Source organism: Anomaloglossus baeobatrachus, chromosome 7 (genome assembly GCF_048569485.1).
Source record: "Anomaloglossus baeobatrachus isolate aAnoBae1 chromosome 7, aAnoBae1.hap1, whole genome shotgun sequence".
NCBI lineage: Eukaryota > Metazoa > Chordata > Amphibia > Anura > Aromobatidae > Anomaloglossus > Anomaloglossus baeobatrachus.
The window spans coordinates 304120284-304133695 of record NC_134359.1 but is presented as its reverse complement, the minus strand read 5'-3'; the positions used below and the strand labels follow the sequence as shown (position 1 = coordinate 304133695).

Sequence of the window (13412 nt, the reverse complement as noted above, 5' to 3'; positions counted from 1 at the left end):
AGCCGCACTGCTGGACTCCACCGCTGACGTAGCCACCATCCAGTCTGTGGCCCGATCTTGGAGGCCCAGGCGAGATGCCCCAGCACTGTTTATAGAGAGGATCAAACAGTTTATTGGGGAAGTCCTGCAATATGTTATGTTGGAGGACGGAACTATATACGGGGGCACACTTGACTGACACATTATAGGGTCATTATGATCAGTATTTGGGGGGCGGGGCACTTATGAACCTTCATTGTTCACACTGCTGCCTATTGCAGGAAACCATGTCTCACCATCTAAGGAGCCTTCACGCAGGACGACTGATTCCCGGCAGCCACCACGGCCACCACCAAGTAAGTGATAATGGAGGAAAGGTGACAAAAAGCTTCATGCAGAGTGTGAAAATGGAAAAGATCTAACCAAAACGTACAAAGAAAAGTCACCCAAGGGTTAACCCCGCTGATATGTCACAAATACATAATTATACAGATTCATATGTCAAGTACAGGCAATGGATAGCCTTGTTCTTGTCAGAATGTGCACAATGTAGATTCAGACTGAAGGAAGCAAATCCATAGAGGACACATAGAGAAACAAGCAGTAAAGAAATAATGTGACAGAAACTAGAATATCTGACAGCTTTTGCCGCCGTCGTATATGTACTTTCCTCACTTTTGCCGCCGGCCTGTATGTTTGTTCTTCACTTTTGCCGCCATCCTGTATGTACGTTCCTCGCTTTTGCCGACGTCCTGTATGTACGTTCCTCGCTTTTGCCGCCGTCCTGTATGTACGTTCCTCGCTTTTGCCGCCGTCCTGTATGTACATTCCTCGCTTTTGCCGCCGTCCTGTATGTACGTTCCTCGCTTTTGCCGCCGTCCTGTATGTACATTCCTCGCTTTTGCCACCGTCCTGTATGTACATTCCTTGCTTTTGCCACCGTCCTGTATGTACATTCCTCGCTTTTGCCGCCGTCCTGTATGTACATTCCTCGCTTTTGCCGCCGTCCTGTATGTACATTCCTCGCTTTTGCCACCGTCCTGTATGTACGTTCCTCGCTTTTGCCGCCGTCCTGTATGTACGTTCCTCGCTTTTGCCGCCGTCCTGTATGTACGTTCCTCACTTTTGCCGCCGTCCTGTATGTACGTTCCTCGCTTTTGCCGCCGTCCTGTATGTACGTTCCTCGCTTTTGCCGCCGGCCTGTATGTACGTTCCTCGCTTTTGCCGCCGTCCTGTATGTACGTTCCTCGCTTTTGCCGCCGGCCTGTATGTACGTTCCTCGCTTTTGCCGCCGTCCTGTATGTACGTTCCTCGCTTTTGCCGCCGTCCTGTATGTACGTTCCTCGCTTTTGCCGCCGTCCTGTATGTACGTTCCTCGCTTTTGCCGCCGGCCTGTATGTACGTTCCTCGCTTTTGCCGCCGTCTTGTATGTACGTTCCTCACTTTTGCCGCCGTCCTGTATGTTTGCTTCTCACTTTCTTTATTTTCTTGTTTCCATTTCTTGTAGGTGAATTTAGTTATGAAGAAAGTTCCTCTTTTGAAGCTAAAGTGCAGCAGATCCTGAGAGCCATGAGAAGTAATCGTCTTTCCTTACTTTGTCTCCAGCTCAATGTGAATATCACTAATATCTTCTTTTATTCTACTTTTTAGGGAATCCTCCCAGGCCGGTAAGTTCCTTATTTTCGTCCCATAGAGGCATAATCTGTACAAGGGCCCCAACCTGCCTTATATAATACTAGAAGGTGGCCGGATTCTACGCATCGGGTATTCTAGAATTTACGTATTGTGTAGTTCATGTATGATTTTTGTTATATATATATATAGATGTTGTTGTGTGTAGTTACCAAGTGTTTGTGTAGGGCGCTGTACATGTTCTGAGTGTCGCGGGGGGTGAGAGCGGTGTTGTATGTGTGTTGCGTGTGTTGCGTTGTTTGTGGAGTGCTGTGTGTCTGTAGCGTTGTGTGTGTGTGTGTGTTGTGCGGTTTGTGTGGGTGTGGTGTGTTTTGGGGGGAGGTATGTTTTGAGCAATGTGTGTGTTGTGCAGTATGTGCGTATATTTGTGTGTGCAGCGTTGTCTGTGTGTGTGTGGGTGTCTGTGTAGGGCGTTGTTTGTGATTCCTAGTGTGTGTGTGTTGTGCAGTGCGCGTGTGTGTGTGTGTTGGGGGGAGGTGTGCACCTCCCATCGTGCTCCATCCCCCATGCTGCGCACCCCCCATCGTGCTGCATCCCTCATGCTGCGCACTCCCAAACGTGCTCCATCCGCCATGCTGCGCACTCCCAAACGTGGTCCATCCGCCATGCTGCGCACTCCCAAACGTGCTCCATCCGCCATACAGCGCACTCCCCATCGTGCTGCATCCCCCATGCTGCGCACTCCCAAACGTGCTCCATCCGCCATGCTGCGCACTCCCCATCGTGCTCTATCCGCCATGCTGCACACTCCCAAACGTGCTCCATCCGCCATGCTGCGCACTCCCAAACGTGCTCCATCCGCCATGCTGCGCACCCCCTATCATGCTCCATCCGCCATGCTGCGCACTCCCAAACGTGCTCCACCCGCCATGCTGCGCACTCCCAAACGTGCTCCATCCGCCATGCTGCGCACTCCCAAACGTGGTCCATCCGCCATGCTGCGCACTCCCAAACGTGCTCCATCCGCCATGCTGCGCACTCCCAAACGTGCTCCATCCGCCATACTGCGCACTCCCCATCGTGCTCCATCCGCCATGCTGCGCACTCCCAAACGTGCTCCATCCGCCATGCTGCGCACTCCCAAACGTGCTCCATCCGCCATGCTGCGCACTCCCAAACGTGCTCCATCCGCCATGCTGCGCACTCCCAAACGTGCTCCATCCGCCATGCTGCGCACTCCCAAACGTGGTCCATCCGCCATGCTGCGCACTCCCAAACGTGCTCCATCCGCCATGCTGCGCACTCCCAAACGTGCTCCATCCGCCATGCTGCGCACTCCCAAACGTGCTCCATCCGCCATACTGCGCACTCCCAAACGTGCTCCATCCGCCATACTGCGCACTCCCCATCGTGCACCATCCGGCATGCTGCGCACTCCCAAACGTGCTCCATCCGTCATGCTGCGCACTCCCAAACGTGCTCCATCCGTCATGCTGCGCACTCCCAAACGTGCTCCATCCGCCATGCTGCGCACTCCCAAACGTGCTCCATCCGCCATACTGCGCACTCCCAAACGTGCTCTATCCCCCATGCTGCGCACTCCCCATCGTGCTGCATCCCCCATGCTGCGCACTCCCAAACGTGGTCCATCCGCCATGCTGCGCACTCCCAAACGTGGTCCATCCGCCATGCTGCGCACTCCCAAACGTGGTCCATCCACCATGCTGCGCACTCCCAAACGTGCTCCATCCGCCATACTGCGCACTCCCAAACGTGCTCCATCCGCCATACTGCGCACTCCCCATCGTGCACCATCCGGCATGCTGCGCACTCCCAAGCGGATGGAGCCTCTCAGCCTCTCTCCTTCCAGCCTCCCTCAGCATCAGCCTCCCCCTCCCAGCCTTCCCCAAGATCAGCCTCTCTGCTCCCAGCCTCCTCCAGCACGCCGTGCTCCTCTGCCGACACTCACCCACACCCGATCGCATCCACTCACCCACACCCGATCGCATCCACTCACCCACACAACCGATCGCATCCACTCACCCACACAACCGATCGCATCCACTCACACACACAACCGATCGCATCCACTCACACACACACCCGATCGCATCCACTCACACACACACCCCCGATCGCATCCACTCACACACACCCGATCGCATCCACTCACACACACCCGATCGCATCCACTCACACACACCCGATCGCATCCACTCACACACACCCGATCGCATCCACTCACACACACCCGATCGCATACACTCACACACACAGACACTGACGATATTGCACATACGCGCTGATACTCACAACATCCGGGGATATCACATGCTTCTGGCCATGTGATCCTCCGTCAGGTCCTGGAAGCTCACAGCACAATATCGCCGCCGAGAAGCAAGCGATATCCCAGGATGTTGTGAGTATGTGGATGCGATGTGATGTGTGAGGTATGTGTGAGTGTGATCTGATTTGTGTGTGTGTGTGTGTGTGCTGTTATGTTATGTATGTTCCGCAGCTGCAGGACCTTGATGTGTGGATGCGATGTGATGTGTGTGTGATGTGTGTGTGAGGTGTGTGTGAGAGTGAGTGTGAGCCGGTGTACACTGGTAACTATGATACACATCGGGTAACCAAGGGACCTTAGTTACCCGATGTGTATAATGGTTACCAGCTTTCACGGCCTCCGTTAAGATCCCAGCATCGCAAGGTTATGTCTGGCGCTGCCGGGATCCTGATGGAGCCGGTGTAGAAGCAAGCGATATCCCAGCATGTTGTGATGTGTGGATGTGATGTGTGAGGTGTGTGTGAGGTGTGTGTGTGATCTGATGTGTGTGTACTCACCTGGGAATCGGAGCCCCGTGTCAGTTGGGCCACAGCGAGCGTGCATTGCGTGAGGGGGGCGGGGCCTGCAGAGAGCCGGGGCGAGAGGCCAATCCGTGTGGGGGGGCGGGGCCATGGCGAGCCCAGCGGCCAATCAGCTTTGTGTCACCGTAAGGACACAATTTCGGAGCATGACAGACAGACAGACAGATAGACAGACAGATAGACAGACAGACAGACAGAATAAGGCAATTATATATATAGACTAGTATCTTCTTACGTGACAGAGGGGCCCCAGGTTCCAGGGTTCGGGTGTTAGTGCCCCTCTGCACCCACTATAGTCACACTTCTGCATTTTATCACATTACTTGGGCTTGAGGATTGATTTAGACTTTCTAGGACTCTTTGGATTGTGTCTTCTGCAGAAAATACACCCCGTTCTCCAGCCAGCCCCAAGGAGAATTAAATAATTTAGCCACAAGAGAAATTTACTGCAATAAAATAAGATCTAACCACCATCCAAAAACTCCTGGAGTGTATTTACGTGGGAGTAAGTGCTAAGCCAATCAAGTGTCCAACAGCAAAGAATCCCAGTTTGATTCTCTATCACTAGGTGTCACTAGATACCACTAGTAAAGGAGTAGTCAAACAAGCCGGGGTCAGAAAGCGGGAGGACATGACAGGAAACTGGTAGTTGGAAACATAACCAGGGAACAAGCCAGAGGTCTGGAGCCAGGAGATCACATATGGAACAGAGGGAGAAAGCAAAGCCGAGGTCAGAGTACAAGCCGGAGGTCAGGAGCCAAGGGGGTAATGTCAGAGTCAGGGACACAAGCGGAGAAGGGTAACTAGGGTCCGAGGTAGAGAGAAAAGAATAGAACAGTTCACTTACGGAAGCGTAAAGCACAACTACAATACAGGAAGTACAATTTGCGGCATTCTGGGTGAGGTTGCTTCCAATGAAGCAGAGCAATCACCCGGAATGAGGTGCCTGGAACAGATCCCAACATAGGAGCAGAGGCCGGGAAACAACCCGTCCACCAAAGCACAAGGCACACGGCATGGGCTCTGCAGGAGAGCAGAGCACCACAAGTCAGAACCATGACACCCAGTGAATTTGAAGGAAGAGTGGAGTGACCGCTCATCCGACACGAGATTCCAGACCGGCGGCAGCCGTTAGTTACTTAGTTGCACACTTTCTGGATCAATTACACATTATTGATCTCTAGATCATATATTACCCCCTGCAATCAGTGATTACTACTTCTTAGGCTGGTTTCAGACATTCGTGTTTAATCAGGTACCATTCACACGCATGGTTATGGTTATACGTGTGTCATACGTGTGTTACACGTATGTCACGCGTGTGACATCCGTGTTTACATACGTGTGACACGTACCGGGTAAAACATGTGTCTCTGCAGTGAAAAGATGTTCTATTTTTACCTGTATCCAGCGATGCTGTCTCCGGCTCTGCTGCGTCCCGCTCCTGATCCCCGCTCATTATTTTCATTGATTATTCAATGCCCGAGGATTTGGAAGCCGGAGCATCGCGGGGACAGGCTGGGTACAGCACAGCCGAGGACAGCAGCGCCGGGGACATCGCCGGTGACAGGTGAGTATACAGCAGTTTGTGCAGTGACATCCAGGGACTCATCAGGGTTCCCAATGAACTCTCATGAACCCCTGGAAGTCACCATCGTGACACTCGCTGTAACGCAGTTGTCGCAGGGGTGTCATCAGGAGGTCATCAGAGTTCATTGGGAAATCCGATGACCTCCTGGACGTCCCTGCACACACAATGCTGGCAGGATACTCACCTGTCACTAGCGATGTCCCCAGCCATGCTGTCCTCGGCGGTGCTGTCGTCGGTGGTAATGTCTCTTTTGCTGTCACCGCGATGCCCCTGCTCTCAGCTGCTCAACGCAGTGAATAATCAATGAAAATAATGAGCGTGGGTCAGGAGCGGGAGGCAGGAAAGCCGGAGACAGAATCACTGGATACAGGTAAATTAAATATAGAAAATCTTTTTCTTTAAAAACCCGTGTTTTCTCCGGTACGTGTCACACTGATGTCACACGGATCACATCAGTGTGCAGTCCGTGTGACACCCGTGCTGCTGGAGAAAAAACGGACACGTCTCTGTGTGAAATAGCGGGGCCACACGGTCCGTGTGAGAGTGCACAATAGGGTAACATAGGTACGTGTGACATCCGTGTAAAATACGGATGTCACACGTACCTAAAACACGGACGTCTGAAACCAGCCTTAGAATCGGTGATTCCAGAGGGAGCCGGCTCTAACTTTAAAGAACCTTTCCAGTATCGACGTTCTCATTTGTGAGGTCCTTGTCAGGAAAACTAAAGTGTGGGCTCTTTGTTTCCAGCTCACGTCTTTCTACATGCTGATCAGATACCTCTGGGGTTTTCTGAATTAAACAAGCTCAGTTTTTCTACGTTCTCATTTTCAGAGATGAGAGAATCAATGTTGATACTAATTTTCCAAAACATCTCACAAAGGGTTAGGGCTAAGGGAACAATAAACCCTTAAGGCTACTTTACACACTGCGATATCGGTCCCGATATCGCTAGTGTGGGTACCCGCCCCCATCTGTTGCGCGACACGGGCAAATCGCTGCCCGTGCCGCACAACATTGCCCAGAGCCATCACACATACATACCTGTCCGGCGACGTCGCTGTGACCGGCGAACCGCCTCCTTTCTAAGGGGGCGGTCCGTGCGGCGTCACAGCGACGTCACTGAAACGTCACTGAACCGCCGCCCAATAGCAGCGGAGGGGCGGAGATGAGCAGGACGTAACATCCCGCCCACCTCCTTCCTTCCGCATAGCGGCCGGGAGGCAGGTAAGGGGAGCTTCCTCGTTCCTGCGGCGTCACACGGAGCGATGTGTGCTGCCGCAGGAACGAGGAACAACTTTGTTACTGCTGCATTATCGATTTTTAAGAATGGACCCCCGTGTCGCCGATTAGCAATTTTGCACGTTTTGGCAACGATGCAAAATCGCTTATCGGTGTCACACGCAACGGCATCGCTAATGCGGCCGGATGTGCGTCACAAATTCCGTGACCCCAACGACTCCGCATTAGCGATGTCGCAGCGTGTAAAGCCCCCTTTACACTCCCCTCGCCCTAACCCTGCCCATTCCTCACCCGTTTGTCTGGTCCTCCTCTGTCTTCCCTTTCTGGCAGTTTCTCTTCTGACATCGCCTATATTCTCAGCCGTCATGTGGGGTAAGATGCCTGTGACGAATGTGAATCACATCCCATACAACAGTGCCGGACATGTCGCAGGTCAACAGGGTCAGTGACGCGAATTATGCCCATGTAAATCCATGGGGCCTGGTGGTTGTGTGAGCAGAGACAAGACCTGGAAGAAATCAGCCAAGGGTGCAGATGAGAAAACCCACTGGTGAAGGGACAGGAATGGAGAGGTCTTTTTTTTTTTTTTAATCCGACAGATTTAATTTACTAAATGCTACTCATTATACAAGAGACCTCCCATCCTATTGGTAAATGGGACTTACCTGCCTGTCACGATCAGGGGGTTAATAAGCAGAAGTCACACCCCTCCTTACCACCTCCCGACCTACAGACAGAGCACGTGACGCGCTCTCTAGCGCCCCTCTTATAGTCAGGCCAATTATGGACAATAAGCAAGGAGGCCGCTATTCTACTTATGCCGATGATTGAAGGGTTCCTGGTGAGAGTAAGGTGTATATTTCCCCGACCTCCGCGGGCGGAATATATATAAACCTCCCCAAATCTCACCAGCCGTCCCACAATGATCCTTTGCATAAACTCGCTGCCACCAACCAATTACGGTAACTATTGCGCCAAGCACACAGACGTGGGATGCAAGATCGAGATAACAGAACAGCACAAGATTAATTATATAATTTAATCGGCCTAAGCCACACTAGAAACTACATTATATACAATATGGGATTTACAAAATATACATATATAGGTCAGAGTACATCTACAAATAAGGCATGGTTACAAACAGGTATCAATAGAATAAGGGTCAGCGCTAGACCCAATGTTGCAATGATTCTGCAGCTAATTTTATTAGGCTAAAAACCCTTTAATGCCCAGAAATAAATTCATCTGTATAATATAGAATTACCTATATGTAAAAATTTGCGCTGAACCACAACAATGCATTGAGAAATAATTTTTTATTCTGTTTTATTCTCCACTCACACCAAAAAATATATAGAACCTCTACTAAAACATCACATAACATAAAAAACAAATATACAAGTACTTGATTATGATTTAAAACTACTGAATATAAGTCTCAAGAAAGGGTTTTATATGAGTCTTTACAAAATACACAAAAGCCCATAATATAAATGAATAATAATTTGTATTACTACACCAGAGTCCTCAAATGTCACTTTGAGTCACGCACTTCACATAAGCTGCAGTTGCCTTTATAAGGTTAAATATTAACACCACATCTAGCGCATTACCGCTAGATGTGTCCAAAATGTAACAATTCAGCAGGCAATGAAAGTCTCTGCACTATATGTTTGTTTCTTCAGTGCAAGGCTCCAGCAGATTAAAGACAACTTATGCTCTGTGGATTTCAAAGTGTGCCTGAATACAAGTTTACAACGGGACACCACAGATTCTTCCTTTGCAGGCTCCTGGATTCCTAAAAAGCAGATAACACTTCAGTGTTTAAATAACAACTTAAATACACAGGCTCCGGCAGATTAAAGGAATTTCTGCGCTGCCGGTTTTTAATTGTGCCTGATTGCAGGTCCACAGCAGGGCACTGTGAACTTCTCCTGTGCAGGCTCCTGGATTCCTAGAAAGCAGACACCGCTTGATTACCAACCATGGGACTCCAGGGTATGAATGCCTTCCCGGGTAAGAAGTTTGAATGAAGGACACAGTCCACTTATTCTGCCACGGGTAAATTAACACTTTGACAGGTAGACAAGTCTCTATATTGTGGGTTATTATTAAAGGTACCTGATCGCAGAATCTTCAGCGGGGGTGCAGTGATTCCTCCCCTATGTGAGCTCCTGCGTTCCTGTAGTGGAGATACCGCCAAGGCTTTTAGTTTGCAGCAGAGCTCCAAGGTACAAAATCCTTCTAGATTCCGAAGAATTGATTAGGGCATTCACTCTTTCCAGCAAAGTTAAACTTTGGAGGTTTGAATCCACACACAATCCGGCTGTTCCGTCGCAGAAAGAAAGTAGGTGCAAATGAGCTTGATCAATCTCATTTGCACCTACTTTCTTTCTACGGCGGAACAGCCGGATTGTGTGTGGATTCAAACCTCCAAAGTTTAACTTTGCTGGAAAGAGTGAATGCCCTAATCAATTCTTCGGAATCTAGAAGGATTTTGTACCTTGGAGCTCTGCTGCAAACTAAAAGCCTTGGCGGTATCTCCACTACAGGAACGCAGGAGCTCACATAGGGGAGGAATCACTGCACCCCCGCTGAAGATTCTGCGATCAGGTACCTTTAAGGCTATGTGCGCACTAGGCGTTTTTTTCACGCTGCGTTTTTATGTGCGTTTTTGTCTAAAAAACGCACCCGCGGCTAAAAAAAACGCGGCAAAAACGCATGCGTTTTTGCCGCGATTTGGTGCGTTTTTTGCTGCGTTTTTGCTCACTGCGTTTTTAATCAGTGCACAATGCCATTAAAGATTGTTGATGAAAAAAAAAAAAAAAAAAAAGGTCTGATGTCATTTCCTTCTTCAAAATGTTCATTGTATGCAGGAGAGCAGACAGCTGCAGAACTAGTGTATGCAGGAGAGCAGACAGCAGCTGCAGAACTACAAGGCTCAGCATCCTCCATTCACTAGTGTATGGAGGAGAGCAGACAGCAGCTGCAGAACTACAAGTCTCAGCATCCTCCATTCACTAGTGTATGCAGGAGAGCAGACAGCAGCTGCAGAACTACAAGTCTCAGCATCCTCCATTCACTAGTGTATGCAGGAGAGCAGACAGCAGCTGCAGAACTACAAGTCTCAGCATCCTCCATTCACTAGTGTATGCAGGAGAGCAGACAGCAGCTGCAGAACTACAAGTCTCAGCATCCTCCATTCACTAGTGTATGCAGGAGAGCAGACAGCAGCTGCAGAACTACAAGGCTCAGCATCCTCCATTCACTAGTGTATGCAGGAGAGCAGACAGCAGCTGCAGAACTACAAGTCTCAGCATCCTCCATTCACTAGTGTATGGAGGAGAGCAGACAGCAGCTGCAGAACTACAAGTCTCAGCATCCTCCATTCACTAGTGTATGCAGGAGAGCAGACAGCAGCTGCAGAACTACAAGTCTCAGCATCCTCCATTCACTAGTGTATGCAGGAGAGCAGACAGCAGCTGCAGAACTACAAGTCTCAGCATCCTCCATTCACTAGTGTATGCAGGAGAGCAGACAGCAGCTGCAGAACCACAAGTCTCAGCATCCTCCATTCACTAGTGTATGCAGGAGAGCAGACAGCAGCTGCAGAACTACAAGTCTCAGCATCCTCCATTCACTAGTGTATGCAGGAGAGCAGACAGCAGCTGCAGAACTACAAGTCTCAGCATCCTCCATTCACTAGTGTATGCAGGAGAGCAGACAGCAGCTGCAGAACCACAAGTCTCAGCATCCTCCATTCACTAGTGTATGCAGGAGAGCAGACAGCAGCTGCAGAACTACAAGTCTCAGCATCCTCCATTCACTAGTGTATGCAGGAGAGCAGACAGCAGCTGCAGAACTACAAGTCTCAGCATCCTCCATTCACTAGTGTATGCAGGAGAGCAGACAGCAGCTGCAGAACTACAAGTCTCAGCATCCTCCATCCAGGACTGTATGCAGTTTTTTGCCCAAAAAGAAAAAAAAAATGACATGGGCTTCGCCATATTTTTGTATGCTAGCCGGGTACAGCAGGCAGGTACGGGCTGCCCCCAACCCCCAGCTGCCTAGTTGTACCCGGCTGGGAACCAAAAATATAGAGAAGCCCTTTTTTTTTAATTATTTCATGAAATAATTAAAAAAAAAAAATGACGTGGGCTTCGCCTAATTTTTGAGTCCAGCCGGGTACAACTAGGCAGCTGGGGATTGGAATCCACAGTGCAGGGTGCCCATGCTTTCTGGGCACCCCCACTGCGAATTGCAGTCCGCAGCCACCCCAGAAAATGGCGCTTTCATAGAAGCGCCATCTTCTGGCGCTGTATCCAACTCTTCTAGCTGCCCTGGTGACGGGTGGCTAGCTAGGTAATAATGGAGTTAGGGCTAGCTGTATATTATCAGCTAGCCCTAAGCCCGAAATTCATGGTGTCACGCCAATATTAGACATGGCCACCATGAATTTCTAGTAATGATAAAAAAAAAACACAACACACAGAAAAATATTTTTATTAGAAATAAAACACAACACAATTAGTGACTCCATCTTTATTGAAATAAACCCCCCTCCGCAGTAATCCTGGGTCAGGGTCCCGCGCCGTCCAATCAGGATCCAATATCATCTGATCGGTTTGCTGGAAGGCAAAGCGATCAGATGATGTGTCAGGTTAAAGGATGTGAATCACATCACACATCAGCTGATTGCATAAAAGCCGATTATACAATCAGCAGATGCATCGGTGCAAAAGAAAAAAAAAAATAATACATACTCACTTATGTGCTGTGGTGATTACCGGCAGCTCCTGGAGCGATCGATTGGACAGGAGTCTGATCCTATACGATCGCTGCCGGAGCTGCCGGTAATCAGCTGATGAAGTCCCCTGACGGCAGGATCAGCTGATAGCCGGCCGGGCGCGAAAAAGCCGGCGACACCGCGATCAGCTGATGCGTCAGGTGACTGCATCAAGTGATCAGCGCCAGGTCCTGCAAGCAAGGTCCTGCACCGGGGAGACTGCACACAGCCAGAGCGGCGGTACCGGGAGGAGCTGGGAGCGGGCATGGCACCGGGACCCTGCGGACAGGTGAGTATATGACATTTTTTTTTTTCTACTGTTCACTTTTGTTTTCGCCGCTGCCTCCACCTCCTGCCTGTACATGGCGCCGCACGGAGCTGACATGCACAGGACGGGAGGTGGAAGCAGCGGTGACGGTACCGGGAGGATTCACGCTTCTGTGTTTACCAACAGAAGGAATCCTCTTCCTGTACACGTCACTGTAGTGCCCACCCCTTGCGTGTATAGCTGCGTTTTTAGTCATAGAAACGCGGCTATATGCGTTTTTCATTGCGTTTTTAACATCTCATTGAATTCAATGAGTGAAAAACGCAGTGGAAAACGCAGAAATAATTGACATGCTGCGTTTTTGTGGTCACCACAAAAACGCAGCTAAAAAAAAAACGCTGTGTGAGGACAGCACTTCTGAAAACCCATTGACATTGCTGGGGAAGCAATATCACTGCGTTTTCAGCACAAAAACGCGGTAAAAAACGCCGCTAAAAACGCGGCAAAAACGCCTAGTGCGCACATAGCCTAATAATAACCCACAATATAGAGACTTGTCTACCTGTCAAAGTGTTAATTTACCCGTGGCAGAATAAGTGGACTGTGTCCTTCATTCAAACTTCTTACCCGGGAAGGCATTCATACCCTGGAGTCCCGTGGTTGGTAATCAAGCGGTGTCTGCTTTCTAGGAATCCAGGAGCCTGCACAGGAGAAGTTTACAGTGCCCTGCTGTGGACCTGCAATCAGGCACAATTAAAAACCGGCAGCGCAGAAATTCCTTTAATCTGCCGGAGCCTGTGTATTTAAGTTGTTATTTAAACACTGAAGTGTTATCTGCTTTTTAGGAATCCAGGAGCCTGCAAAGGAAGAATCTGTGGTGTCCCGTTGTAAACTTGTATTCAGGCACACTTTGAAATCCACAGAGCATAAGTTGTCTTTAATCTGCTGGAGCCTTGCACTGAAGAAACAAACATATAGTGCAGAGACTTTCATTGCCTGCTGAATTGTTACATTTTGGACACATCTAGCGGTAATGCGCTAGA

The 13412-nt window shown here is 49.7% G+C and overlaps 1 protein-coding gene across 2 annotated transcripts in view; it reads left to right on the top strand.

Moving 5' to 3' along the window:
• The window catches only part of LOC142245709 (uncharacterized), an 86804-nt gene that overhangs the window by 66364 nt on the left and 7028 nt on the right, over positions 1-13412 (top strand). The window contains exons 4-6 of one of the 2 annotated variants that reach the window (XM_075318652.1): positions 261-335; positions 1487-1555; positions 1630-1646. In XM_075318652.1, the coding sequence (XP_075174767.1) occupies positions 261-335; positions 1487-1555; positions 1630-1646 (161 nt within the window). The remainder of the gene's footprint in view (positions 1-260; positions 336-1486; positions 1556-1629; positions 1647-13412) is intronic. The other variant, XM_075318649.1, reaches the window with a different exon arrangement.